This window comes from Siniperca chuatsi, linkage group LG15 (genome assembly GCF_020085105.1).
Source record: "Siniperca chuatsi isolate FFG_IHB_CAS linkage group LG15, ASM2008510v1, whole genome shotgun sequence".
In the NCBI taxonomy this organism is placed as follows: Eukaryota; Metazoa; Chordata; class Actinopteri; order Centrarchiformes; family Sinipercidae; genus Siniperca; species Siniperca chuatsi.
This window is the reverse complement of record NC_058056.1, coordinates 26,551,970-26,579,815: the sequence shown is the minus strand read 5'-3', so window position 1 is coordinate 26,579,815 and position 27,846 is coordinate 26,551,970. Positions and strand designations below refer to the sequence as shown.

The 27,846-nt window shown below is 42.0% G+C and overlaps 1 protein-coding gene across 1 annotated transcript in view; it reads left to right on the top strand.

Annotated features, from left to right (window-relative positions):
* The window catches only part of syne2b (spectrin repeat containing, nuclear envelope 2b), a 164,953-nt gene that overhangs the window by 32,152 nt on the left and 104,955 nt on the right, over positions 1-27,846 (top strand). Inside the window, 37 exon segments of the mRNA XM_044167586.1 lie at positions 129-3,578; positions 3,839-3,973; positions 4,309-4,434; positions 5,198-5,391; positions 6,017-6,095; positions 6,322-6,422; positions 6,556-6,676; positions 6,849-7,148; positions 7,595-8,190; positions 8,514-8,669; positions 9,053-9,203; positions 9,500-9,658; positions 10,039-10,206; positions 11,157-11,258; positions 11,397-11,597; positions 11,837-12,044; positions 12,573-12,685; positions 12,774-12,976; positions 13,192-13,299; positions 14,134-14,395; positions 15,008-15,337; positions 15,464-15,793; positions 16,253-16,552; positions 17,182-17,409; positions 17,847-17,992; positions 18,180-18,189; positions 18,256-18,582; positions 19,043-19,387; positions 19,720-19,898; positions 20,666-20,882; positions 21,070-21,168; positions 21,669-21,833; positions 22,338-22,685; positions 22,945-23,081; positions 23,790-23,919; positions 24,410-24,583; positions 24,708-27,772. Coding sequence (XP_044023521.1) covers positions 129-3,578; positions 3,839-3,973; positions 4,309-4,434; positions 5,198-5,391; positions 6,017-6,095; positions 6,322-6,422; positions 6,556-6,676; positions 6,849-7,148; positions 7,595-8,190; positions 8,514-8,669; positions 9,053-9,203; positions 9,500-9,658; positions 10,039-10,206; positions 11,157-11,258; positions 11,397-11,597; positions 11,837-12,044; positions 12,573-12,685; positions 12,774-12,976; positions 13,192-13,299; positions 14,134-14,395; positions 15,008-15,337; positions 15,464-15,793; positions 16,253-16,552; positions 17,182-17,409; positions 17,847-17,992; positions 18,180-18,189; positions 18,256-18,582; positions 19,043-19,387; positions 19,720-19,898; positions 20,666-20,882; positions 21,070-21,168; positions 21,669-21,833; positions 22,338-22,685; positions 22,945-23,081; positions 23,790-23,919; positions 24,410-24,583; positions 24,708-27,772 — 13,463 coding nt within the window.

The window sequence follows — 27,846 nt, the reverse complement described above, 5'->3', positions numbered from 1 at the left end:
ACTGTGCAAGCCATTGAGTTTTAAACGTTCTGTACTTGAGACAGGAGAAAACAAGAACGACACGGCAGAGAATATTAATATAATATAATTAAAATGTCAGGTTTTCTCATGTGTGATTTCAATTCCAGGAAGCTGTAGGTATGCTGAGCAGTCTGGGTGCCAGAAGAGACAGAAGCAGAAGCCCTCCAGAAGGATCTCCTCCATCGAAAGTCTTTATCCAGGCTAAAGAAAAGCCTCAACATCTGAGACAGTCATACACCAGACGGCCAACTCAGCAGCCCGACACAAAGTTATTTTCTCATCAGTGCCATGAAACCTTTGTGCCAAAGATAGTGGTGCAGCAATACAGAGAAGAAAAGGTGACTTCTCCTTCGATGCCATATACCTACGCACAAGCTGTGATGCAGACCAGGACAAAGTCGCCACCAGAAGGCCATGCTCAGGCATGGCCAGAGGCTGATGCACAAAAACAACAGCAGACTCAGGAACAAGAATTAATACCACAGCAACAGCAACGGCTACTGCAGCAAGAACTCAAGCAACAGCAGCCACAAGAAGTGCAACAGCAGGAGCTGATGCCAACACAACCAAAACAATGGCAGCAGAAGCAGGAACATCAACAGGTGGAGCAGCAGCAGCTAGAAATAGATCAATATCAAGTTCAGAAGCACATGGTAACTCATATACAGTTTGAAACACAGGTCAAACAGACACCAGAGCCCCACGAGCAGACTTCACCTCAACAACCACCTGTAAAGAAACCGTCTCTGAGCTCCCAGGAGCTTCAAAGCAGAAAAGCTCAGGCCATGAAGAGCCGGCCCTGGCTTCAGAAGCCAGCCTCAGGAGAACATAAAACTCAAGCTCCAGATCCAGAACAGGATTCCACTCAGGAACCAATTCAGATTAGACAGACACAGCCACAGTCAGACAGAGAAACAGTTGGATCAGTTCAGGTTGTTCCACAGCATGCAGCAACTGCCAGGCTGCAACCTGAATCACATACAAAGGTTACTAAGCAGCCACAACAACAGCAAAAAGAGCAACAAAAACAAACACTGCAACCTCAGAATCTAGTGCAGCAGCACGAACGACCGCAACATCAGCAACAACAACAAAAAGAGAAGCATCAGCAACAGGAACAATTGCTGCAGCAACAACAACAGGAACAACAAAAACAATCACAGCCTATTGTAAGACAGGCACAACCAGATTCAGACATCAAGGCTCAATTCCAAACTGTAACTATGGCTCAGCCTCACCCACAAATGAAGACACAAAAGCAGTCACATCCCCAAACTATGGTTCAGTCTAAATCTCAGGCAGTGTTCCAAGCGCAAGTGCAGTCCACAAGTGTGCCCCACACTACCACAGACAATCAGCAACCACTGAAGACCATGTCCCAAACCAGCATGAGTCAAGGTCAGTCACAGACACAAGTTCTTCCACAGCCCCATGACCCCACGATGACACAGTCATTGACCCACCCACAGACACTACAGCTCCAGCCCCAGGTTCAGACTCAGCCCCAAACAGCTGTCCCAGTTAGACCTCAGCCGTCTATTCAGCCACATGGTCTAACCCATGGCCCAGCTGTAGCTCAAGTGCAGACATGGGCTCAAGTCAGACCTTCTTCCCCTATGCAGGCCCCACTGCAGAGCCAAATTCAGCCTCCTGTGCCATCCCACATTCAGCTTCGTAGTCATCCACAGTCATGGGCCCCTGTCAGGCCCCCCTCCCCTAAGCCACCAACACATGTCCAGATTCAAATCGATGCTCAGTCAATGGCCCAGTCTCAAATCGATGCTCAGTCAATGCCCCAGTCTGAAACCTATCCTCAGTCAATCCCCCAGTCTCAAACCCATCCTCAGTCATTGTCCCAGTCTCAAATCCTTCCCCAGTCAATGGCCCAGGCTCAAACCCATCCTCAGTCAATGGCCCACCCTCAAACCCATGCTCAGCCAATGGCTCGGCCAAGTCACGCCCAACCTTCGACTCAACAAACCCAAGCTCAACTTGTATTCCAGCCTCAAGGTCATTCTCAGCCCATGATTCAGTATCCTACACATGCTCAGCCAGCGGTCCAGCACCCAGGCCATATTTCCCAGGCTTGGACTCAAGTTAGAGCCACATCCCCAATGTCTGTCCAGCACCCACAGGCTACAGCACAACCTCCATGTTACCCCCAAGGTTACTCCCGGGGTCAGTCTCCATCCCAGCAGTGGACACCCAAACAAGAGCCACAAAACCAAGCCATTGCCCAGCAGAGGCATCCAATTCCCCAACCATACCCTCAGCAAATAGGTCAAGCTCCACAATCTCAGGCTTGTCCAACAGTTCAAGCTTTACCGCAGTGGCCCCAAGCTGGGCCCCAGCTAGGACCTCAGATAGGGTCCCCCGGGTATTCTCACATGGGGCCATCATATACTCAGCCTCAGATGCAAATACAAACTCAACCCTGGGCTCAAACACAACCCCAAATGAGCTCAGTGCAACAACAACCTCAGATGAAAGCTTATGATATGTTTCATATCCAGACACAACAAGGCCAAGTTCAGCAACAGGCTTGGGTTCAGGCACCGCCTCAGCTTCAGACCCAGCCTTATCCCCAGCCTCAATCTCAGCAATATTCACAGGTTCAGCATCAAAGTCAGTGCCACCCTCAGCCTCAGATGCAAGTTCAGATGCCTCCCCAATCGCAGCCACCACACCAAGCCCATCTTCAACTTCCTTTGAAGCCCCAGACTCAGCAGCCTCAGCTCAATCTTCAGTTCCAGCAGTCACCTCCACAACCCAAACATCAGCCTCAGCTCCAACCACAACTGAAGATTCAGTCACCAACTCAACCAAAAGTTGAATCACCTCCACAACCCAAACCTCTGGCCCAATTAGCACCGCAGCCAGCGGTTCAATCACCAACTCAACCTAAGGTTCAGTCACCAACCCAACCCAAGGCTGAATCACTGCCAAAATCCATAACTGAGCCCCACTTACCACCACAACCCATGGCTCAGTCACCAATCAAGAGTGAATCACCACCACAACCGAAATTCCAGGCCCAAACAGCACCACTACCTGAAGCTCAATCACCAACTCAACCCCATGGTCAGTCACCAACCCAACCCAAGGCCCAATCACTGCCACAACCCAAACCTCAGGCACAATTGCCACCACAGCCCCAACTTCAGGCTCAGTCACCAGTACTACCCAAGGCCAAATCTGCACCACAATCCAAGGCTCATTCACCCCCACAAGCCAGACCTCAGACCCAACAACTTCCACAGTCAAAACCTCAAACTCAGTCTCCTCTGCAACCCAAACCTCAAAAGGCCCAAACTATTCTTCTCTCCCAGGTCAATGTGCTGCCTCAGTCCCTCACTGAGTCACCAGACCTGTGCATTAAACCTCCAGCCCTGACCCAGGTGCCTCCACAGGCCTACACAGAGGCTTACGCCAAAGCCCAGGCGTTGGCCAGAAATGGCTTTGAGGAGGCCAAGCACTGTCTGCAAGAGCACATCTTGGAAACCATTAATGTTTTTAAGGACAAACGTATATCGGCCGAGCAAGCATCAGTGAAAGAGGTAAATGCAATCACTGATAATCTCTTGTGTTGTAATATCATACTCACTGAGTAAAACGGTTATTGAAAACTACATTTGAAATAAATAAAAAACTGAGTGCTGTAATAACCTTTAAAGGGGAGATATTTCAGATCAAATATGCCAAAATGAACACACTACTTCTCTTTTTTCCTATTACAGTTTTTAACTGAAGTTTCTCACTGAAATAAACCGATTTTCAAGGAGCCGATCTGCATTCATATATATGCCTTTACCCTCAGGAGACACTGAGGACACTTGACCCAGAGTTGCTGGAGGAATTCTTGAGAGCAGCCAAGGGCATGGAGTCCTTTTGTACACCCTCACAGCTCAGAGACATGGAGTTCTACACCCAGTCTGTCAGAACACAGTGGGAGGTAAGACACAAACTCACTTACTGTGGGAGTTTGGTGTTAATGTGTGGGAGTTTAATTGCTGTTAATAGGAGAATGTTCACATTTGTTAGTTTTAATAAGCTTTATCATGTTCTTTGAGGTTAAAATGTGTCAGATAATTGCTTGTGCATGTCAACCATAAATGTACTAAAATGCTGCAACATTTTCTGCCTTTGTCAGCATTTTTTGGAGATATGAATGTCAGCAAATTGTTAATTTGCGTGCATATAAAGCATTCATATAATAAACCTTTGATTGAATTCTATGTTCTAACATGTCATGTGGTTTTTTTATATTCATTTTATCTTATCTCCCAGGCCGTGAGAGCAGAGATCTCAGGCTTTTTGCAGCAATTACATTTTGAAGTAACAAGGAAAGACTTTAACACAGCTGCCCTGCAGTGTGAGATGCACTTAAGCTCCCGATTAGAAAACCAAGCGCAGGTAGCTAAAACTAGAGCTGAAATCTTGGCAGGTGTGCTTTGGTGAATGGGTATGCAGCCAGTTTATCTGCTCCACTTATCTAACCTTTTTTCCTCCTTCTTTGTATGCCTCAAAGGAGACTGTCAATGGGACTTGGTAATTGCAATACTTCATTCTGGTTTCTCTTTAAGAGAGTGCTGTTTTTGTTGGGGTGTGTTTACAGTACTACATAACACTATTTAGTACCTTGATTTTATTGTAACTTGCTGGGCCAGAAAAGACAAACACAGCAAACATACACATACATAAAGTAAAAAACGAAATTAACAAATTTAGATGAAATTCTCAGCAGTTATACTGCACATAGTAACAGTATAGAAGAAATCACATTTTCAGTTGAAGATGAAAACAGCATTCTTTTTTTTTTGTGTGCAGTAAATCTGTGGGCTGCTGTCATCTGTGGGTTGGCTTGTGTGTTGCAGTATGTCTGTCAGGCTGTCAAAACCAAACTTGAGACATTAATGAGATTCTGTAATATTTGAAGCTATTAAGCAGGACAAGCAAGGTAAACAGTATATTGCAAGTATGTGCAGATTTGTATAAGTCTAAAAAGCAAACAACAACAAAAACACTGATCTAAAGCAAAATAGGCTTTAGTTTGGTGTTTCTGTTGTGTTTCTAAGTTTAAGTAGGTTTGAATTGGTTTGAATTAATCATCTGGCCTCAAATGTAGTTATTAACATGCCTGTTTACTTACTGTTTTCGCTCTGTCAACATTCACCAGGCTTGTATCTCAGCGGATGGCAGCTTTGCCCAGGCAGGGCAGCACCTTGAGGCCTTGAAAGAGCTGTGTGACACCCTGAGCCCCGAGGATGCTCACCGCCTGGCCCAGACTCAGCTGAGGGAGTGTGAGAAGAGGCTGGCTGCCATCCAGCACCAGCTCAGCGGAGACCAAGATGCACCACTCCCTGATTCTAGGTGAGATATTAAATAAATGTGAAATACAGTTTAAACAGTTTAAACATCAGACATGAGTACTCAATCCATAAAAAGCTGAAAATGTCAATCTTGACAAGTCATTTATTCTTTTACTGAATCTTATCCTACATTTACCTACCTGTGTCACTGATTTATAGTATCTTACTCCACTGGAAATGTATTTTCTTGTCTTAATATAAAGTCTGAATATGAAGTTAAAGTGAAGTATTAAACTTAATGTTTGGAGATAAAGGTGGATAATGTTTTTCTCTACATTGTCATCTATTCAATGAACGTAAGATCAAGTCAAGTCAGTTTTATTTATATAGCCCAATATCACAAATTTGCCTCAGAGGGCTTTACAATCTGTTCAGCATACGACACCCTCTGTCCTTAGACCCTCAATTTGATAAGGAAAACTCCCCAAAAAAACCCTTTAACAGGGGAAAAAATAGAAGAAACCTCACATAGAGCAGCAGAGGAGGGATCCCTCTCCCAGGACGGACAGACGAGCAATAGATGTGTGTACAGAATAGACCAACATAATGAAATTACAGTATGGACAATAAGATAAAATGTTAACGGGAAACACATGGAAATTATTATCCTTATTTCTGTTTCACAGGATTCCTGTTGCCCTCAGTGAGGATCTGACCACACAAAAGGAACCAAGACCAAGTGACAAACCTCAGGTTTCAGCTGAGGTATGACTCACTCCCATAGAAATCGTGTGCTCTTTAGATTTAACTCAACAATTTTAGTCTCAATTTTTAAAACTTTTTTGCAGACCATGCTAGCACTTATCAAGTCACAACTGTTTCCCATTTCCATGTTCTGCATTTATACCTGTAAGCATATACTGTCTTCTACAGATGGCCACTGAGCAGCTCCAGAGGTTTGAAATAACAGATATGCTTTTACTCTTTTCAGGTGTTTCAAGTGACAATGAAGACAGTCAGTGTGGAGAGGAGGGAGGTTGAAAAGCAGGCATCTGTAGAGGAAGAAGTCACCAAAAAGGAGGCTTTAGAAAGGTAGACTGAATTTAGGACAGTCCAGGCTTTGATAAGCTAACATAACATACAGTGTATTGATCAAAACTATTTGGAGGTCATTCTATTCAGTGTTTAACTTGTTGTCTTTGTTTGTTTTAACTAAAATCTCCAGATATGAGAATTGTAAGAGGACTCTACAAGCCCAATTGGCTAAAAATGAACAGAGCATCAAGGATGTCCCCTCTGACTCTGTCTCTCTTAAAGGCCTGCATACACGGCTCCAGGAAATACAGGTACAATATAAGTTTTTCAGTGTAAAAGTGTATCAGAAACAGATAGGGATTTAAATATGAACTAATTAATGGAAGATTGTTTCACTGGAGTTCTATTTTGTACTATATTTACTACGTGGATCAATCCCCTATGACATGCCAGTAATCTTCAGTTGAACTCCTTCTTTCACAGTTCTTAAGACAGGAGACAGAGTCTCTGTGGTCTGAGTATGCAAACCAGTGCTCTCAGTGTTCCCAGTTGAACGGGAACACTGGTCTTGAGCAGGAGAAGGTGGAGCTGCAGGAGCAGTGGCGCAGCCAACAGTCCAACCTTCAGAGGAGAGGCAGCTCACTGGGCACCGCCCTCAGACAGATCGACTCCACCGAGAACCATATGGTGGACTTTACAGACCGTCTGGACCGCTACCTGAGACAGCCCAAAGACATCACTGCGTTCACACTGGCCAACACCAACATCCTGAAAGATATTAAGGTCTTTTTTTGTCAGCCATGAATACCTTTCTTTTGTGTTTAATTTTGTTTGTCACACAAAAATGATCTATGCATTGATATTACACTAGTGACTCCTTGCTGAGACACAGATTTACTAGAAGTATATGCAGACAGTGCAACCTATATTATCAAAATAACCAAGTCAGAAAGCCATACTGATCAGCAATTGGATGATCAAGACTAAAGGTGTGTTCAAAATGAACACAACTCACACACGTCCATGTGAGTTAAAAATGTTTCAACTTGAGCAAAAGATTGGCGCTTATCCCAAAGAACTAGAGTTAGCTGACTTAAAAAAGACGGCAAAACACGCCACAGGTCAAATTCGGGAAAATAAAGACAGGAAAAAATGCTTTGCTTTCAGTCTGAAAGCACCTTAACTTTAGCCTTACACCTCACACTACTCTTTGTCTGCTTTTGTGATAGGAACTGGATGACAACATCCAGAGCGAGCTGGACCAGGTGTCCCGCCTGGACCCTGAATCCAGCGATCTGGACCCCAGAGACTGCTTCCCTCTGTCGCGTGAGGTCGAGACTCACAGAACCAGCCTGGATCAGCTTCGACAGCAGGTGCGGAAGAGTGAAGCAGCCGCCCGCGCCCTCGACCGCTTCCTCATGTCATTGCGTACTGTGGATGAAGACATCTCTGGAGTTCAAGGCGCCCCCTGCAGTGACGCTCAGGTACTGCAGGACTGTCGCTCCAAGCTGGCTCTGATCAGGCAGAGCATTGACAGTCTGAAAGAAAAGGCGCCTCAGCTGGATCTGCTCCTGCAGGGGGCCAGGCTGACAGTCACCAGGGATGGTGCCCCGGCCTCCTGCCTGGACATGGTGACTGCCCTGCTGAGAAGGCTGGAGGAAGCTGACAGTGGGCTGGCCAGCCAGCAGAAGTGCGTCAAGAAGGAGACACAGAGCAAATCCCTGGGCCTAAGGAAGAGGACACTGCTGGGGGAGCTGAGGAAGCTGCAGGATACGATCGAAACGCAAGGCCTGAAGGAGCCTACCATGCCTGCTGTACAACACAGGTGCGTGTTGTGTGTCTTTATGTTGATGTAACAATAAGCTGTCTTTTTGATGGTTGTAATTGTAATTTTGTAATATGCACTTACTTATTTTTTTCAGGGATAGGGTTAATGTAGGTGCATGCTCTTTTCCTTTGCTGTTTGTGTTTTTGATGGCATCCTTTTCATTTGTGTATTGTGTGAAAGGTTGTCCTGTGAACCATAGTTGGTAAACTGCATGCACACACGAGATATACTATATAGTATACTATATACACCAGATACTTGCAGAATTAAAAGCCTGATTTCCTGAAATAATGTCTTAATAATAATCTTGTACTTTCCAGGCTTCGGGCCATGTCAGATTTGGAGGGTCACCTGCAGGCCCAGCATGCAGAGCTCCAGAACCTCCGTGAACTTCAAGAGAAACAGGGAGGAGGAGAAAACCTCTTTCAGGAGCTGGAGACTCAGTGGAAGGAGACTCAGAAAGCTTTTTCTGACAGGTAGATTAGGCAGGAGACGCATGTTTAGCTCAAGTAACTAAATAAATGGTAAACAAATAAATTAAGCCATTAGGAATAAGTGACTGCTGGCCTCCTCAGTAATATACATTAGCTGAAACTGATTTAACATTTACAACAAAACTGTAACTGTAAACCTGAACAGATAGTATGTCACACTGACCTCAATCAACTAGTCACCATAGCTTCTACTGGATATGGATGTCTTTGATCAAAATGCTGATATCAGCTAGTAGGATATTCATGTAAGCTATTCTTACAGTTCTGTTTAGATGCTCATAGCTACTGTTGGCCAAAAGCAGTGTATGTATGGCAAACAGAAGGCGAGACGTCACTTAAAATCTGTTATTTTCTCCCCCTGGCAGGAAGAAGCAGTGCAGCGTCCTGCTGGAGCTTCTGAAGAAGTTCCAGAGCTGCCGCAGTCACCTGAGCAACACCATGCAGAGAGCAGAGCAGACCATCAGTGATCGGGCTTCCTACATGGGCAAGGACAACCTGCAGAGAAGCATGACCAAGGTTTGTCCACACAATGACATTTCCATTCCATTTCAAATTATTCTGTCTAAATCCAAAATTGACTTCCATATGCTGTGACCAACCATGAATTCCTTCATGTGTATGGATACACACAATAACAAACTTTATTTATAAGTGCATTTTATAAAACAGTGCAACATTGTTACAAACATGATTAAAACATTTAAAATATGTATGAGCTGTACATACACAGTAAATGTAATGAAGTGGTAGATGGCAGACACATTCTAAAATAAGATGAGTCACTGTATGTTCACATGTGTTTGTCTGTTCAGGTCCGTGATATTAAGGAGGAGCTGGGTGGTATTGGGGAGCATATGGAAGAGATGAGGGGAGTTTGCAGACAGCTGCAGTCCCAACTGAAGAAATTCCCAGACTGCAGTGAGACTTCCTTTGAAGCAGAGGCTGACAGACTCATGGACAACTGGCTGGATGTAAGTATCTATGCATGCATTCCCCAGAAATGAGATAGGAACATATGGATATTGTACTTATCATATTTATAAACAAATAGATTTTTAGATATTCTCCTAAGCCTGTAGGTAGGTTTAGCAGGTCTAAGGAAGGAGACAGATCAAAGAAGGAATTTTAACTTCTGATTCTGTGGCAATTAAAGTTTAGTTACTATGGGGAGGGGGTCACCCACTGGGATTACAGTATCTCCTGCCTCCAGACCAGCTTTGTCTGTGAGAAATATTAGAATTAATACTCAAAGCTGCACAAGTTTAAAAAAAGGACAAAATTCTAGTTTGGAAACCCTGATACTTCCGTTTTCAGTTTGACTGAATATTATTGATTTTTGGTGCCCTTGTAGGTGACAGAGAAGACAGATCCCTACATGGATAACCTACGGGTGGGGCTGGAGCTGTGGGAGAAGCAGCTGATGCTGGGGGGAGAGGTGGATGGCTGGGCAGGGGCCAAACTGTCCCTCTTTGCAGAGAGCCATCCCTTCCACAGCAAGCAACAAGTACTTGACATGAGGGTAAGATTCCCATAGAAGTAAAGCTATGGGATAACCTTTAAGGTGCCGTTAGTGATTTTCACTATTGCAGTTTCATTCAGGAACATTTCAGTCTTGTGCTTTTTCACACATGCCATGGCAATGCTGGAATATATGGGACAAAAACAGGGTTGTTTTTCTGAGCTCATGAAAAGTCGACTTTTTAGAGATATGTGGTTCTCACAGGACAGCGACGCTACAAACATATGATGATCTCATAGAATATGATGCTTTGTTGTAGATTAAATTACCCAACAGTATATAAAGTAATTAAAATGAGCTCAACCTTAAACATCTGCAGCAGTAAAATGCAACATACACATTAATGCAGCAGTAATATTAATTCAGAAACATCAGTCAAACAGGAAAACACTGACAGGAGCATTTTACTGCACAGTGACAACTTTTACTTTTCATACTTTAAGTAAACTTTGCTGATAATACTTACATACATTTACTTAAGTAAGGTTTTGAATACAAGACTTTTACGTATTTTCACAGTGTGGTGTTATGAATAATTCTTCCACCACTGCCCTTTATGTGCTTGTCCCTGCTGTGTTACTGCTTTCATTCACAACACAGCCATACAGACGTTGTCCCTGAAATGTTACGTGGTCTTGCGGTGGGAAACTGGAGGTACAGATTTCCCTGAATATCGATCCCTGTTCCCATTCACACGAGACCCCATGCAGAAAATGTTCCTGAACATTTCAGGGACAGACTGCATGTGTGAAAGGGGTTTAAAATTCTTATTGCAACCTCCCAAAAAGTGTATTTCTAGGCGATTGAGATGGAAAATCTTTTAAAGACACCTTCAATTGTTGTGACACTTTTAGATTGTGTTAAGTTATCCCTGATCTTTTCATTTCTCCCGTATATGTCATCTACATGTAGAAGATGAGAGTTGTACTAAACTTTTCATCGCTTTGTAGGATGAGATCCATGCCAATGAGGAGAACATTGAGCATTTCCACAAGAAGTGTGTAGAGATCCAGCAGATGCTGCAGAGTCAGGAGGCACCACTGGAGCTGCAGGTGAGTTGAAACATTGATTGATCTGATTCCTTCTGCTATTATTTTTACAAATTGATATACAGTGCTCTATTCTGGCTCCTAGATTCAGTGTGTGTTTCAATTACAATGTCTGTATCCTTTTTCCAATGTTTCAATAAGGTGATGGAAACCCATCTGAGGAAGAGAATGGAGCAGGTGAAGGAGCTGTTTACTGACTGCACCGACGTCTTTGAGGAACTGATAGCTGTGAAGACACACTTAGCTGAGAAGATAAAGGAGTGCCAGTCAGCTGTAGAGACCATCCAGTGTTCTCTCAGTAAGGTTGATGCTTCACAACCAAAGGTCGAAGCCAAGATACAGGTACACAGCTGTTATATGATGTAACTCACTTTGGTGTAATGTTTTATTTTATAGACCTTACTATTGGATTTCAGAAAAGGAAATTGGAATATTCTTTAAATAAGTTTTATTTAATTCCACCTTTCGGGTCCTATCAAATCAGTTTCACATTAGTGAGTTTGACCCTGACCGTTTTCCTTTAATTCTACTGTTACTACAATAACCACCACGTTCACTGTTTCATCTCTTGTCCTCACCAGGATCTGTGTGATGAGCTGGAGGCTCAGGAGGAGCAGGCTGAGGCTGTGTTGAAGGAGGTGGGGTTGGTTTCCAGTGTGGCCAGTCCTCAGGTGCTGGAGGCGCTGTCTGTAGACTGCAGCAGGCTGAGGGAGGCCATCTCCCGCACCAAGGAAATGATCCACCTGAAGAGAGAGGAGAGGGACAAAGGCTTGCTCAAGGTTATCAAAGGTTAGTGTTGAGTTTGTCGCTCCCATTTCAGTAGATGGTATCTCATGAAAAATAACAGTGGATGTGTTTTCATTCATGTGCCAATAGTGAGTTGGTAGTTTATTTTTACCATGGCAGCATTGCCATTGGGAAGTGGACACCAAAAGGCAAAGTGCACATGGAACTCTGAGGAAAAAAATTGAATTTCAAAGCCGCATTTTTTGACTTTTTTTAAAATCCATTCATAATCAGATCTCTTTTGCTAGAAAGACCTGAGTACAGCAGAAGACAAAAGTACAGAGATAAGACATGCAATGTCATACCAGTCACATATAAGTACAAACATACAATCAGCGTTAGAAGCAATTACAAACATCTCTAAAAAGGTTCAAGTTAAACATGCTGGATTTTTTTCAGATAACATTCATGCATTTTGCCACACATGCACTGTTGGACCTAATTTGTTCCTATCTTACTTTTTTGATATTCTATTTTTATATCATGTTTTGTAATTATATATGATGGTAATATGTTTTCATTTTTCTCCAGATGAAAGGCAATCGTTTGAGGGATGGTTCCAGGACTTGCAGGTGTCCGTCAATGAGTGCTTTGAGAACCCTGAGAGCAGAACAGATGTGGAAACATCTCTGCAAAGACTCACTGTAAGTGGATGAATAAGTTGATGGGTAGATAGATACTGTAGATTGTTGGATGATGGATGGGTCCTCACAGTTTTTCTCTGTCCTTTAGGGTTTCTTAAAATCCAAGGATGCAGAGAGACGTCTGGACCAGCTGAAAGATCAGCTGGAGAGAGGTAACCAGCAGGTTCCTCCCCAGCAGCTCTCTGAGTTCACTGACTGGCTGAAGGAGCAGCAGGAGGAGGTGGAAACGTTCATAACCCACTGCCACAACAGGCAGAAACAAATGGAGTCCCTCCTCAGTGACTTGAACAGGTAATTGCTTCTTTGGCTCCCTAAACAGCAAGTCTGCAAATGAAGATAAATACATACAAATTAGATTTCTTTTAACGTGTTAGCCAAGCTGTTAAAAAACACAAATGCAAAATCTGGCCTTTTTGATCAGGAATCTCACAAACTGCAGTGAAATGTTAAGTGTGATTGTAACCACTAAGAAAACGTGTTTTTTGACTTTGTCTTTTGTTATCTAGTCTGCAGAAGCAACACGATAGCTTCCGTGAGTGGCTGCACACCAAAGAAAAACAGTCTGTGGAGTCTGACAAAATCAAGCTTCTTCTCAAAAATCTTCAGGATGAGAGGTGATCTTCAACATTCATGCAACCAGAACTGGAAATATTCCAGCTCACGTGTAGCGAAAAACAATACTATTTATTGTCCTGAGGTATTAAAAAAGAGCATATCACACATACTTCTTCACAACAACAATGAAGTGTTAAAACAGTTTTGCAAAGTTTTTAAATATAATTGGGAATAACTTTCCTGTTGGTAACATTGATTACTTACCACTATGCTATACAGTATGAAATTTAGTAGGGCCCAACTGGATTTTTCATTCTATTAGTGATATTGATATTTGAGAGTGAAAAACTAAAAAGTTGTTACAAAGATTTATCCTGAGGGAGAGCATTTTACAGATAAGACAACAGTAAATGTTCAATAGACAACTCCACTGGAAATTAAAATATTATATCTGCTGCAAGCAAAACATGCAGCCTATAAAAGCATCTGCTGCCAAACATGCCAGTACTGATTAATCTGTGATAAGCCAAAGTTGAACCCTACAATTAGCTCACCATTGTAATGGGTGGTTTGTAGAATTTGAGACACATCTATTGATTACTTACACTGATATTGGTGTTGGTAGGCTACATATTTAAATTAGCTAAACTGCCAAATCCAAGTGCATGAAGCCACAGAACGATACCAGATTCACCACATGCTGTTTGATGCTTTTGACCTTTCCACTTGTCTTGTATACCTTCTGTCTCACTTTCCATTGTGTTTTTATATTGCCTTGTGTTTCATTTAAATCTTGTCTTAATGTCTTTGTGTCTTACGTAAAGCACTTTGAATTGCCTGTTGTTGTTGAAAGGTGCTACATCAATAAATTTGCTTTGCCTTCCATGTGACAGTGGTACAGCTGAGACTCTCAGTGAGCTATTAGCATCAGTACGCAGACAAGGCGTCAGAGCTGAAAGCCTCCTGAAGGACGGGGATAACTTGATACAACGCTACCGAAAACTGGAAGCCAGGCTGCAGGAGGCCCTGGGGGGAGAATTTGAAAAGTTTAATACTCGGGCTAAGAGCACCAGGATCTGGATAACTGACCGTCTGCAACCCCTCACCTACCCTGGCAAAGACACCCAGACAGAGGAGATGAAGCACAAAGCACGGGTCAGTGAAAGGGAGTTAGAAGCCCAATCTGATTGACTTTACAATATAAAGAAAATGAATAAAATAATAGCCTGTTTACTTATACAGTAGAAAGACCTTGACCAAATCAGGCATTTTTTCCCCTTGTGCACTTCTGGTGGGGAAAACACTATTTTTTTTCCCACAATTTTTTAATTTCATGACCAAGCTAAACTTAACGAAACAAGAAAACTCTGCAATCAGAAATGATCTATTAAGTATGGAATTACAATTAACTGTTTTCATTTTCATGAAGCAGGACAGTGAATGTGGCAGAAAGAAAGAGAAAACACAGTGTTAAGAGAATACATAGAATTTTAAAAAAAGAGTTAACTTGCTCAGGCTCACTCATATATTCATTTGTTAGAATATTAGTATATTATGTTAGCCTTAATCTCAAAGTACGGTTGAGGCTGAAGGAAATTATGTCATTAGTATTCTGTCATAAACTGAACTGTTGCACAAGTTGAAGTTTTGACCTGTTGGTGGCGCCAGATGAAACATCAGGGAACTTCCTATATCTTCACCGCTAACATCACTAAAATCTAATTTCCTTTTCCAAAAGTTTTCATCATTTTCCCCTTTTGTCAACAGGCCATCCTGGGCTCCACAGCTGAGGGAGACTCTAAAGTGAACAACCTGAGAAGACAAAGCGAAAGTCTGTGTGAGCTGGAGGACCTGGAGGAGGGCAGGAAACAAGAGGTTCAGCAGTCGGTCAGAGAAATAGAGGAGCAGTGGAGGACGGCTCTGCAGGCAGCTGAGGAGGCTCTCAACAAGGTGGAAACAAAAGCCCTGTTAGACAAGGACTTAGACACTTTCAAAACCCAGAATGAAAATGTTCAGTCCTGGATTACAGATCAGGAGCAGAACCTCCAGTTGCTTGGCGGTTGCATGCAAGTTGAAGAAAAGCTTCAGATTGCACAAGTGAGTATGAAATGGTTGTGGATCAATTTGTTAAGGTTGTGGTGGGTTTTGTAGAACATCTTGTAAAGTCTTGTTTTTAGGTGATAGAGACAAAGTGGTCTCATAAGGGATATTTGTTCTCTTCAGGCTACTCTGAGCTCCAAGCCTGATGGAGATTCAAAGCTTCAGGATCTGAAGCGACGATGCCAGAGTCTGTGTGACAACCAAGGCTTGGACAAGAGCAGGAGACGAGAGGTTCAGGATGCTGTCAGACACACAGAGGAGTGGTGGAGGAAAGTCCTGCAGGCTGCTGAGGAGGCTCTCAACAAGGCAGAGACTGATGCTTCCACTGAAAGGGACTTTGATGCTTTCAAAACCCAAAGTGAAAGCATCCAATCCTGGATCGTAGAGCAGAAGCAGAAGCTGTTGTCCCATGATAGTCATATGCAGTTTGAAGAAAGGTTACAGGTCGCACAGGTGAGTTTACAAGTCAGGTTTGACTTGAAAATATCAGGTTGTAAAGTTTTATAGTTTTTATAGTATGTTATAGTTACTATCAGAAAATATAATTCAGTCTCAGTTTTTTTTTTCAAAGGCCTTTGTAATTTTGCCAATACTACTCAGATTATTTTCAAGCTGCAGATTGGATGAAATAAAAATGTGCATAACTTTCACCTGGATTCACATTACATTATCATTATTTTGTTTGCACAATATTTTCTGTGATCAGAGTAAATATTACTCTCTTAGCGTTTTTATTTCACCACTACAAAGAACACTGAATTGATACTTTTTGCACAAAATGTCCTACATCATGTTTGATTGACTAACTGTCCAGTAGTTTTGACCAGTGACGAGTTTATAGTTGGAGTGAAGTCTAGGACAACTTCTGATCTCTAAATTCCCACACCACCATTTCTGTGTCTTCACCTTCAGGCTGTTATGACCTCCAAACCTGAGGGAGAGTCCAGGGTGCTCGACCTGAAGAGACGAGGTGAAAGCCTGTGTGAGCATCTGGACGAGAGCAGGAAACCAGAAGTTAAGCAGTTGGTAAAAGACGCGGAGCAGCAGTGGAGAACAGTTCTGCAGGCCGCCAGACAGGCAGAGCTCCGAGGTCTTTCAGACGACTTCGACACTCAGACTAAAGACACTCAGTCCTGGATCAGAGACAGACAACAGAAGCTACAGTCTGTGGGCAGTCACACACTACCTGAAGAGAGAAGTCACACAGCTCAGGTCTGTTTGAACTTATTGTATTGAAGTAGCAATATGTTTTTTGAATTTTTATGAGTTGGTTTGAATAAGATATGGGTATTAAAAGAGTCAGTTTAAGACATCCCTGATGCTGGGACTTGTAGAAGTATTGGGGATAGATATTGTCTTGAAATTTACTTTGTGTGAAGGTAGAATGTGAACCACTCCATTGGTTTTGAAAGTCAGAAAACTCAGCAAGCAAAATATTAAATGCTACAAGCTAAACATCAACTTTAGCATGCTAAGGTTAGCAAACTGCTCCAAGCCCAAGTGAGCCTAAGTGCAGCTGAGCCAGACAAAGTGCATCTTAAATCCAATTATGACAATGTGGAGCTGAGCTTGACAAGTCTGAGTCTGGGATAATGACCATTATAAAGAGCATAAACCCCTTTTTATCTAGATAACAATGTGAATTTTCCTCAGGCACCACACAGGACAAACTTTACATTTTGTGGGGTGAAAAATCTAAGTATAGCTAAGTTTCAATAAAAATTGTACCCATCAGTGTTTTCTGATACACGTATTATAGCCCAACTCTTCCTCCCTTTCATTCCTTGTTTTAAATGTCTAAAGTGCACAATATTCAATATTACTGTGTGTTTTGTTTGCAGACCATCTTGAGCTCCAAACCTGAAGGCGACTGTCAGGTAAACAACCTGAGGAGACGAGGCCAGAGTCTGTGTAACCATCAGGACGCAGATGAGGGCAGGAAAGTCCACGTTCAGCAGACAGTCAGAGACACGGAGGAGCAGTGGAGGACAGTTCTGCAGGCTGCTCAACAGGTGGAAGCTGCTGCTGGAGCTGAGATCTCCCAGGGGACTGAGAAGAGAAAATTGGAGGTAAGATGACTGGATGTGAAATTGTAGACTTATCCAGAATGACTTAAACTCAGTGCTATAATAGTGTAAAATCTTGTGCTACCATTGAAAGTCAGCATATAAAGTAATGATTAAAGAAATGATCCACTGAATTAGTTAAAAATGATTCAGTTAATTACCTGCACAACAGAACACAAGCAATTTAGAAGTCTTTGTCCATCTCGAGAGCTTTCTTTTAATTTTCCCTTTTTTTTCCTCTTTACAGTCCATAAGGTAGAACTACTTAAAAGTGCACATAACACAGAAAAGCATGTTTTTTTGCTCTCAGTGGAGACTGCCAAACAGCACAAGGGCTTCAGCCAAAAGGCGCAAAGCTCCTCTTCTGTATAGCTAATCTGAGAATGGTGACCCCCCTCCTGTTGAATCACCTCATTATGTAAATATCTTTTCCTTTTCAGCTGAGAGAATTTGATATCCATCAGCAGGACACTGGCGGCTGGCTTAAAGACCTCCAACAACAAGTGGACTCCCTGAACAGCCGAAACAAAGCTGAGGAGACAACTGCACGCAGCTCAGGTGAGCTGATGGGTCAGGGAGAGCGTGGGTCATTTTTCAGAGAGATATGACATCCTCCTTGTTAATTCAAAAATGCATTGATAATATCAGTGATTTTTTGATGAATTTTTCACAAATTCAACTGTCGGTATGAAATCTTTTAAGCCTCTTTTAGCTCATAGTTTAGTTTTTTTAGTCTTAGCCTCATCGTTCTTAATCACCCTGTTTCCGTTTAGTCGGTCAAATGTTAAAATGACCTGAATAACAAGGTTTGTGTCTTAAACAAACAATAATTCTGTATCTTATGCCCAGGCCATTATGAGCTCCAAGCCCAAAGGAGACTCTAAGGTCCAGGAGCTCAGGAGACGAGGCCAGAGTTTGTGTGGTCAGGACCTTGAGGAACACAAAAAACAAGAAGTTCAACAAAAAGTAAGAAGCGCTGAGGAGCAGTGGACGAAAGTCATACAAAATGCTAAACAAGCCCTGGATCAGGCTGAAAGGCAGTGTGCTCTGGAGGGCCAGCTAAGGGACTATGAAGCCTTGAGAGAAAACACCAGAGCCTGGCTGGGAGACAAGCAGCAGATCCTCACCTCTCTGGATAGTCAGACAGATCCAGAAAAGACAATAAACACTGTACAGGTCAGTTTGAACAGTGAAAGGTTTGGCAAAAACATATCCATCTGTGTTAACATAAAACTTATGTAAAGTGTGACATTTAGCTAACAAGCATGCATTTTTGGGTCTTTGCTTACTTAAATACTAAAATTCTAAATTTTGTTACACAATTTTTCATTTCTTGCATGTGTTTTTTTCATTCTGAGTAAAAATAAAGTAAATTAAACTGAAGTACTTTGTACTTTGTTTTGATAAGTGCTCTATAAATACAGTTTTATTATTATTATGATTATTATTATTATTATTATTATAAGTAACAGGATTGATTTAAGTGTTCAGATGATTTTTTTGGTATAAAAACTTACACACTCTACATTTTCTGCAAGTCTTTGATTTTTACTTGACTGTTAACAATTTCTTTTGTTTGCAAAACACTTTGTAACTTTAGCTTCAAAAGTGTAATCAGTTTTTATTTTATCCTTAGACTATCCTCAGCTGCAAGCCTGAGGGAGACTCCAAGCTGACAGAACTGAGGAGACAGAGCCAGAGTCTGTCTGACCAGGAGGACCTGGAGGAGAACACGAGACGAGAGGCTCAGCAGTCTATAAAAGATACCGAGGAGCAGTGGAGGACAGTCCTGCAGTCCGCTGAGAACACTCTGAAAAAAGCTGAGGTCCAGTACTCGCTCTCCAGGGAGCTGGACGCCTTCCATACCCAAGCAGGGAGCACCAAAACCTGGTTTAAAGAGCTGCAGCAACAGGCAGAGTCCAAAGGGAGCGGCACTCAGGGCACTCAGGCTCAGATAGAGGACAGGCTGAACACAGCACAGGTAACACAAAACAATATGAGGGTTGTTTTTTTTTTTAGTAAAATGTAATGTTTTATTCCATGTATCTACAATTCATAGGTCATTGTTTTCAACTACAGGGAAGTTCATCAAGTAAAATATCATTTTCTTATAGGCTTAGAGCAAAATAGTATTATAATTGATTTAAGAATAATTAGAAAAAGAAAAGACAAGATGATATGATATGATATGTCAAATGGTGGATATTCCTTTTTTGTAACACATTTGTTGTATCAGGTCGGTGGACACATGTCAGCTGTTTTACAGCGCAATATATGTATCTAATAAAAGACTGTGTATGATTGTGTCTTTAGATCATCTTGAGCTCCAAGTCAAATGGTGAGACTCAAGTGATGGGGTTGAAGAGACGAGCACAGAGTCTGTGTGAGCAAAAAGACTTGGAGGGAGACAAGAAACTGGAGGTTCAGCAGACAGTCAAAGACACTGAGCAGCAGTGGAGGACAGTCCTGCAGGCTGCTGAGGAGACACAGAGGTACAGGAAGCTGTTTTTAGCTTTTTGAGGGGAAACCTTCACTTTGATTTTCCCTTTTACATAAATGTCAGTGAAGAAGCTCAGCCACAGATCAGCTGCCTTAAGCTTGTTATCCAGGTTCACCCCTCTGTGGCTGCAATCATCTGTCTAAGTGTCCTTAAGCAATACACTCAACTCCTTCCCAGTGGCAGGGTTGGGTTTGATAGCATTTTATCAGATCTGCTTACTGAATCTAAATCCTTTGAAATCCCTTATCAAATTCACAGTATTAAGGTTTACTGACATTTTAAAGTAAATGATAAAGTAAATAATATTAAATAATAATAATAAATCAATATAAAAAGATTGACTGTCAAAACAGAAGGTGTTCCTGATAGATTACATATTTGTTTGTTAGCTAAATGACGACCTGAATGTTTTGTTTGTTGCTCACTAATAAAAAAAGAGATGGGACATAAAAAGCTCAACAAGAGATTTGTTTGTGAATTCAACCTTGACCAGTGGCCATTACCAAAGAGCACTGAGATACAGAAGCACTAAGTGCAGCTAGATTTTTGTTTTGAAAAAAACGTTTGGATTTTCTGGCCCCAGTAACTGGCAAACACAGTGATGAGTGGTAAACCCAAATACAACCTTCAAATGACATTACAGACATTGTACTGTTGTTTTTACAGTCTGTGATCACTTGAATTTGAGGGTTGAATTAAGACTGAATTAATTGTGATTCTGATTTCTAATGTTATCTATCATCTGCTGTTACCTACCAGACAGTTGAAGAGTGTTGTGGAGCGCCTGGTGTCCTGTCAGTACCAGCGAGGCCAGGCTGAGGCCCGTCTATCTGACCTGCAGAAGCAGACGTCCAACCTTCCGCGTGTCTTCCCCTGGCCGGGCCTGGGAGAGCGGAGGCAGGCAGTGGAACAGGCCCGGACCCTGCTGGACCAGAGCATAGCTTTGGCCCCCGTCCTCTCAGACGTCTGCACACAGGTAAAGACCTCACGGGAAAGCGAGTTCAACTATGTTTGAGTATTATCAGTGTTGTGTCAGTTCATAACAAAACTTAAAAGCTGAAAGAATGTGGTTAAAAATAAATGAGACAAATGTTGTCAGGTTGAGTTGCTCACAAAATCAGATGGAACATAAGGTTTAAAACATCTTCACTTTTCTCCTCAAGGCTGCAGAGCTGTTTGAGATCACACAGGACCGTGGCTGGTCAGATCCCTCCTGGGCAGCCAAGGAAGAATCCATTCCTGCTCTGCTGAAAGAGCTAAATGTGAGTTCAGTTATAGTTCTTGTAGTGACAAGATACACAGTAATCCAAAAGAAAATATAGACTATCTTTATTGTTCACTTTATTAATCATTTCATTTTCTAAACCCTCTAAATTTGTCATAAAACTGTTCGTTGTCCCAATATAAATAATATATATAAAAATATATTAAACTATATTTGCACTGAGACAGTGGGTTGTTATATTATAAGACCAGGTGTGGTCACTTATCTTCTAGACAAAAGTTAAAACTGCATTACTGAGCTTCTCCATTTAGCACAGCTACCATTATATCATCTTTTTTCTTCCTCCCCTGCCCCAAAGAACAAGATCATCTCTCCTGGCCCACTCCATTATCCCTTTGTTTCCCTTCGGTGTCCTTTTTTAGTAAAGTAGAACACTTCGTCTAAGATTATTTTATCTGGCTTAACAAATAAGATAGTAACAAGCGTTTGACCAATAGCCAAGTTACTCTGTGAAAATACAACTATTGTCATTTTCAGGATGCGCTCGCTAACCTGGAGCAGGGCATCCTGACAGAGAGGCAGTTCACTCAGCTAGTGGAGCAGCATGAAGCAGCCCAGGACTGGCTGAGGGAGCACGTTAAAGACCTGGGAGCTCCTCCAGCAGACAGACAGGGTCTGCACAGCACTGTCAACACTCTGAAGGTCGGATAATAAAACACAAATACACAATTGTTAGTTGAAGTCCTGAGAGAAGCCAGTGGCACCTTGATCGGTCACTGAAAATATGTATTGCACTGAACTGAAGAATTCCCCTTACTAAACCAATACGTTTCTAAGACATTTGAAGAAGACATCGAAGACATGAAGATTCAGTGTATGCATCTTCAGTTTTTCACTAACGAATTGCAAAGTTGCACTTTAAAAGATATGAAGTATAATGTAGTCATAACAACTCTTAATTTATTTTGACCACCTGAAAAATTTAAACTGTCTAGTTAATTTATTGTTTGTGGTTCTTGTTTGTGGTTGTTTCCCATCTACAATGCACATGTTGAGTGCTCTCATCTGTGGACATTTCTGGAGCTAACCAATGACCCCAAATCTTTGACTTTTTGAAGTTTTTGCAATTTCTAACCAACTAGTCAAAAGCTCTTTCCAAGGAAGTGAAAAACTTCATCTGGTTCTCTTTCTCCATCCCGATGCCAGGCTTTGCTCCAGACAGTGGACAGGGAGCACAGAGAGATGAAGGAGCTGGACTCTGCCAAAGACTGTTTGCTGAGCCTCTGCACACCTGGAGGTCAGGTTGCCCTGACCCTGGAGGTCAGCCATCTCCACGACCTCTGTGCCACCTCGGAGCAGGAGGTGAGGCAGCGCCTGACTGCTTGTGAGACACGGCTAGAAGAGCTGGACAGTCAGCTGGCCAGGCGGGCCCAGGGGCTGAAAGAGAGAGCTGCAGCCCTGCAGTGGGAGCTCCGCTCTCTGGACCAGGCGCTCAGCTACAGCGAACCACAGAACAACATCTCTCAGCTACAACAGCACTGGCACAGCCTTCAGGTTATTACCACTTTATTTATCCAAGCATAAAATCTACTGGTGCAACTACACCTTTTACTATCTAACTAGGCTGAGTTCCCACCAATAAACCTGAAGAAAAGGGTTATGTACAGTAAGTTAATATTGGAGTTGGTAGCTTACATTATAAATGTAAAACCACTGCCATGTTCCACCTGCAGACATGTGAGTATTGCTAATGTGACGCTGTTGTAGACATGTGAAAATTACATACGTGATGTTGATGTCCTTCTCCTGTTAGAACTGTGAGAAGTCACTAGAAGATTTGGGTGTCAAAGTTCATGACCTTTACCAGGAAGTCAAGGCTACACCTGCTACTGATGAGCTCCCCGCAGAAATTATCTCTGTGGTGGAGTCCTTATGCCAGCAACATGACAGGTACCATGTCTTACAACTGATGAATTGAATGAACTGAATTTCCTTTCTGTTGTAGTAGAGCTGCTACAAAAAAAACACTATATGGGTGATTATTTATGAATGTTACCCAGGTCATAAGACAGCCAGCACCACTATTGTTTACCACTTTATGTTTTATTCATATATTTCTCAAGGTATTTCACTCAAGGTATAAAAAGGGAAGAGATGGCCCGACACAAACTGAACTCTCATAACATGCAGTAACATCTGTCCACCACTGGGGCTTTTTAAACTATATTTAGCCTAGTTGTACAGATTCTACATGGCAAATTCTCAGCTGGCATCAGCCTATTTCAATTTAGCTTTCAATTATTCTTACATACCACCAGCATGCCTTAGTGGGTCATTCTGCTCTGCTGATCAATGACATGGAAACAGAGTTCTCCTGATTTATAACCTGTTTGAAACATCCAAAGATTACATCTTATCTAATGCCTGGTTTCTTGAACTAAGCAATAGGACTTACATCTATACATAAACATTTCTCTGTTGTTATTTGTTTTGTCTTTTATAATTTCTTCTTGTTTGTGCTTGCAGTTGTTCCTTTTGCGCACTGTTTTATGCTGAAATTATTTTTAGCCTGTTTGGATTTTTTTCTCATCTAGTATAATACATGTAGATACCATGCAAAATGTGTTTACAGTAAATGTGATTAAATTATTTCTACAGTCTAAAGTCCAGGCTGAGTGAGCGTCAGGGTACCTGCTCTACAAACACAGCTCGCTGTCTGATGGACTATCTTCATGCCCTGCAGGAATGGAACCACAGCAAACCATCTGAGTCCAATTCTTCTGTGCAGGTTTCTGTCTTTTAATGTTTTTCCTGTTTTGCTAGGCAATGTAAGTACTTTATTTCAGTAAACATTTGCGCAGTTAAGTACATCTGAGAGTTTCCTAGTACATCTAGTCTTCTACTGTTGTTAGTGTTTCACTCAGTGGCATGTAGGTGGTAGAGATTGGACATATGAAGATTGTCATTCTTTTTTTCATGCCCATATTTTCTAATGTCACCCTTAATTACAGTATAATCAGGTATAATTATGTCCTTAAATTTGATGGGAAAATATACATTAATGAAAAGAGAAATAAGAACTTGTAAAGGGTTATTCATTAAAGAAAAGATAGTGAGTTATGGGGTTTGGGGAGTGTAACATTTCACCTTTGTGGAACACTCGTCAGTAGCTTATTTATGCTGGATGTGTGATAGACTTGGTCATGACATTTCATAAACAAACATACAGATTTTCTATCCCTGCAAACTTTAACAGTTTTTTTTCCTTCTGGTGTAAGGTGACATTAGAGGAAGGTGAAAAGTTGCAGGTCAGCCTGCGGGAGGTGCTTTCTCACCAGCAGTTTCTAACAGGCTGTCTGATGCCGGTATTGTTTGAAAAACTGGAAAAAGAGGGTTCAGAGACACTCAGAGAAGCAGACACACATAAGGCTTCTCTCAGCCAGAGCTTAAAGGTATTTAAATCATGTTAAATAGATTTATATATTTTATGTAATTAATTAAATACCACATGTTATATTTAAGAAACAGTTAAGTAACTCTGTAATAAGTAATGCTATTTGTACCCTTTCATTCAAGGAACTTGATGAAAGAAGAAAACAAAAGCTGCCTGATACAAATACATCTGTAGTGGCACCACCTCGAAAAAACAAGCGCTCACCTGAGAAAAAACATCAAGTTACACTACAGAAAAACATTCCCTTAACAGAAAAATCTACATCTACTGAGGATGAATTGTCAGTTTCAGCTGAGCTGCAAACTGAGGCTAAAACATTAAAGCCTACTATGACAACAGTCATGGAAGACACAAAAATTACTGGTGTGGAGCAAACCAGAATTGAACCAACAAAAAATAAATTTCAGAGTCCAACATGTGCTTCAGAACCTTTTACAGCACATTACAACACTTCTCAAGAGGCACATTTTAAAAGTATAAAGCTAGATATTACAGCTGAGCCTGTTGGAGCTGAGAAGATTAAACCTGCTGTTGAGGAACCTGTACTGATCCAAAAGGTCATTGAGCAGTCTGCACCTGGTGTTAGTGAGAAAACTACACCTGTACCATCCAGGAGAAAGTCTAAGACTTCGGCCACTGATACAGAGCCTGCTCAAGCTAAGGGGGAGCCTGAAATGGTGACAACTATTATTACTCAAGGGTCACCCACAAATCTGACAGGAACTGCTGCTGTGGAAGAAACAAATAATATAGCAACCATTATTCTAAATGTATCAGAACCATTCACTACTGTCCCTGTAACAACTGATGTTGCAGGTGAACTCACCAAGAAAGTGCACAAAAGTATAAAGCTAGATATCTCAGCTGAGCCTGTTGGAGCTGAGAAAATTAAACCTGCTGTTGAGGAACATGTACTGATCCGAAATGTAATTGAGCAGTCTGCACCTGGTGTTAGTGAGAAAACTACACCTGTACCATCCAGGCGAAAGTCCAAGACTTCAGCCACTGATACAGAGCCTACCCAGGCAAAGGTGGAGCCTGAAATGGTAAAAAATATTATTACTCAGGGGTTACCCATAAATCTAACAGGAACTGCTGCTGTTGAAGAAACAAAGAATATAGCAACCATTCTAGATGTATCAGAGCCATTCACTACTGTCCCTGTAACAACTGATCCTGAAGTTATACCAACCAAGAGGAAGTCAAAGAGTCTTGAGGTTTCCACAGTTCCAGAGTCAGTGTCCCCCTTTGGTAAAATTACCGTTGTGGAGCAGGAAACAAAACAAGAACCTGAAAATTATCCCGAAACCCCAGAGTTAGTTCGAGGGCAAGCTGAAACTGCTGTGATAGAACAAAGTAAGTTTCTACCACCCAAGAGAAAGTCAAAGAGTACAGAACTTCCTCTTAAACTTGCTGACACTGAGGTACCTCAGACAAGGGAAGAGCCTGATAGTCAAAAATCTTCCTTGAGTTCCAATGACCAAAATGAAAGTGTTACTGAAGAAACAAAGTTTGTACCAACCAGAAGAAAGTCAAAGAGTGGTGACTTTTCCACAACTTACGAGAAAGTTACCCAAGTTAGATCACCTGATGTGGAACCTGAACAAAAGAAGAAAGAACTTGATGGTCAAAGGTCTTCACCTCCAGGTGTGGTCACAGGACCAAGTGAAATTACTGTTGTGGAAAAAGTTTTGCTTTCACCTACCAAAAGAAAATCGAAGAGCCCAGAATTTGCTACCACAGAGCTGACAATGACCAAGGAAGAACCTCACAGTCAAAATCCATCTTCAAATCTAGAGGTGGTCACAGCACCAATTGAAATTACTGTTGTGGGAAAAGGAAAGCTTTCACCTACCAAAAGAAAGTCAAAGGGTCTTAAACTTTTCCCAGAACTTGCTACCACAGAGCTGGCAAAGACCAACGAAGATCCTGACAGTCAGAAGCCATCTTTATCTCCAGAGATGGTCACAGCAAAAACTGAAATTACTGTTGTGGAAAAAGGAAAGCTTTCACCAACCAAAAGAAAGTCAAAGGGTCTTAAGCCTTCCTCAGAACTTGCTACCACAGAGCTGACAAAGACCAAGGAAGAGCCTGACAGTCTGAAGCCATCTTCAAATGAAGAGGTGGCCACAGCACCAAATAAAATTACTGAAACTACCATTGTAGAAAAAGGAAAGCTTTCACCTATCAAAAGAAAGTCAAAGGGTCTGAAACATTCCCCAGAACTTGCTGCCACTGAGCTGAAAAAGACCAAGGAAAAGCCTGAGAGTCAGAAGCCATCATCAGCTGAAGAGGTGGTCAAAGCAACAACTGAAATCACTGTTGTGGAAAAAGGAAAGCTTTCACCTACCAAAAGAATGTCAAAGGGTCTTAAATTTTCTCTAGAATGTGATACCATGGAGCTGACAAGGACCAAGGAAGAGCCTGACAGTCAGAAGCCATCTTCAAATGAGGAGGTGGTCACAGCAACAACTGAAGTTACTGAAATTACTGTTGTGGAAAAAGGAAAGCTTTCACCTACCAAAAGAAAGTCAAAGGGTCTTAAACTTTTCCCAGAACTTGCTACCACAGAGCTGGCAAAGACCAAGGAAGAGCCTGACAGTCAGAAGCCATCTTCATCTCCAGAGATGGTCACAGCAACAACTGAAGTTACTGTTGTGGAAAAAGGAAAGCTTTCACCAGCCAAAAGAATGTCAAAGGGTCTGAAACAATCTCCAGAACTTGCTATCACAGAGCTGACAAAGACCAAGGAAGAGCCTGACAGTCAGAAGCCATCTTCAGCTGAACAGGTGGTCATAGCACCAACAGAAATTACTGAAACTACTGTTGTGGAACAAGGAAAGCTTTCACCTACCAAAAGAAAGTCAAAGGGTCTTAAACTTTTCCCAGAACTTGCTACCACAGAGCTGGCAAAGACCAAGGAAGATCCTGACAGTCAGAAGCCATCTTCATCTCCAGAGATGGTCACAGCAACAACTGAAGTTACAGTTGTGGAAAAAGGAAAGCTTTCACCAACCAAAAGAATGTCAAAGGGTCTGAAACCTTCCTCAGAACTTGCTACCACAGAGCTGACAAAGACCAAGGAAGAACCTGACAGTCAGAAGCCATCTTCAGCTGAACAGGTGGTCGCAGCACCAACAGAAATTACTGAAACTACTGTTGTGGAACAAGGAAAGCATTCACCTACCAAAAGAAAGTCAAAGGGTCTTAAACACAGAGCTGACAAAGACCAAGGAAGAGCCTGACAGTCAGAAGTCAGAA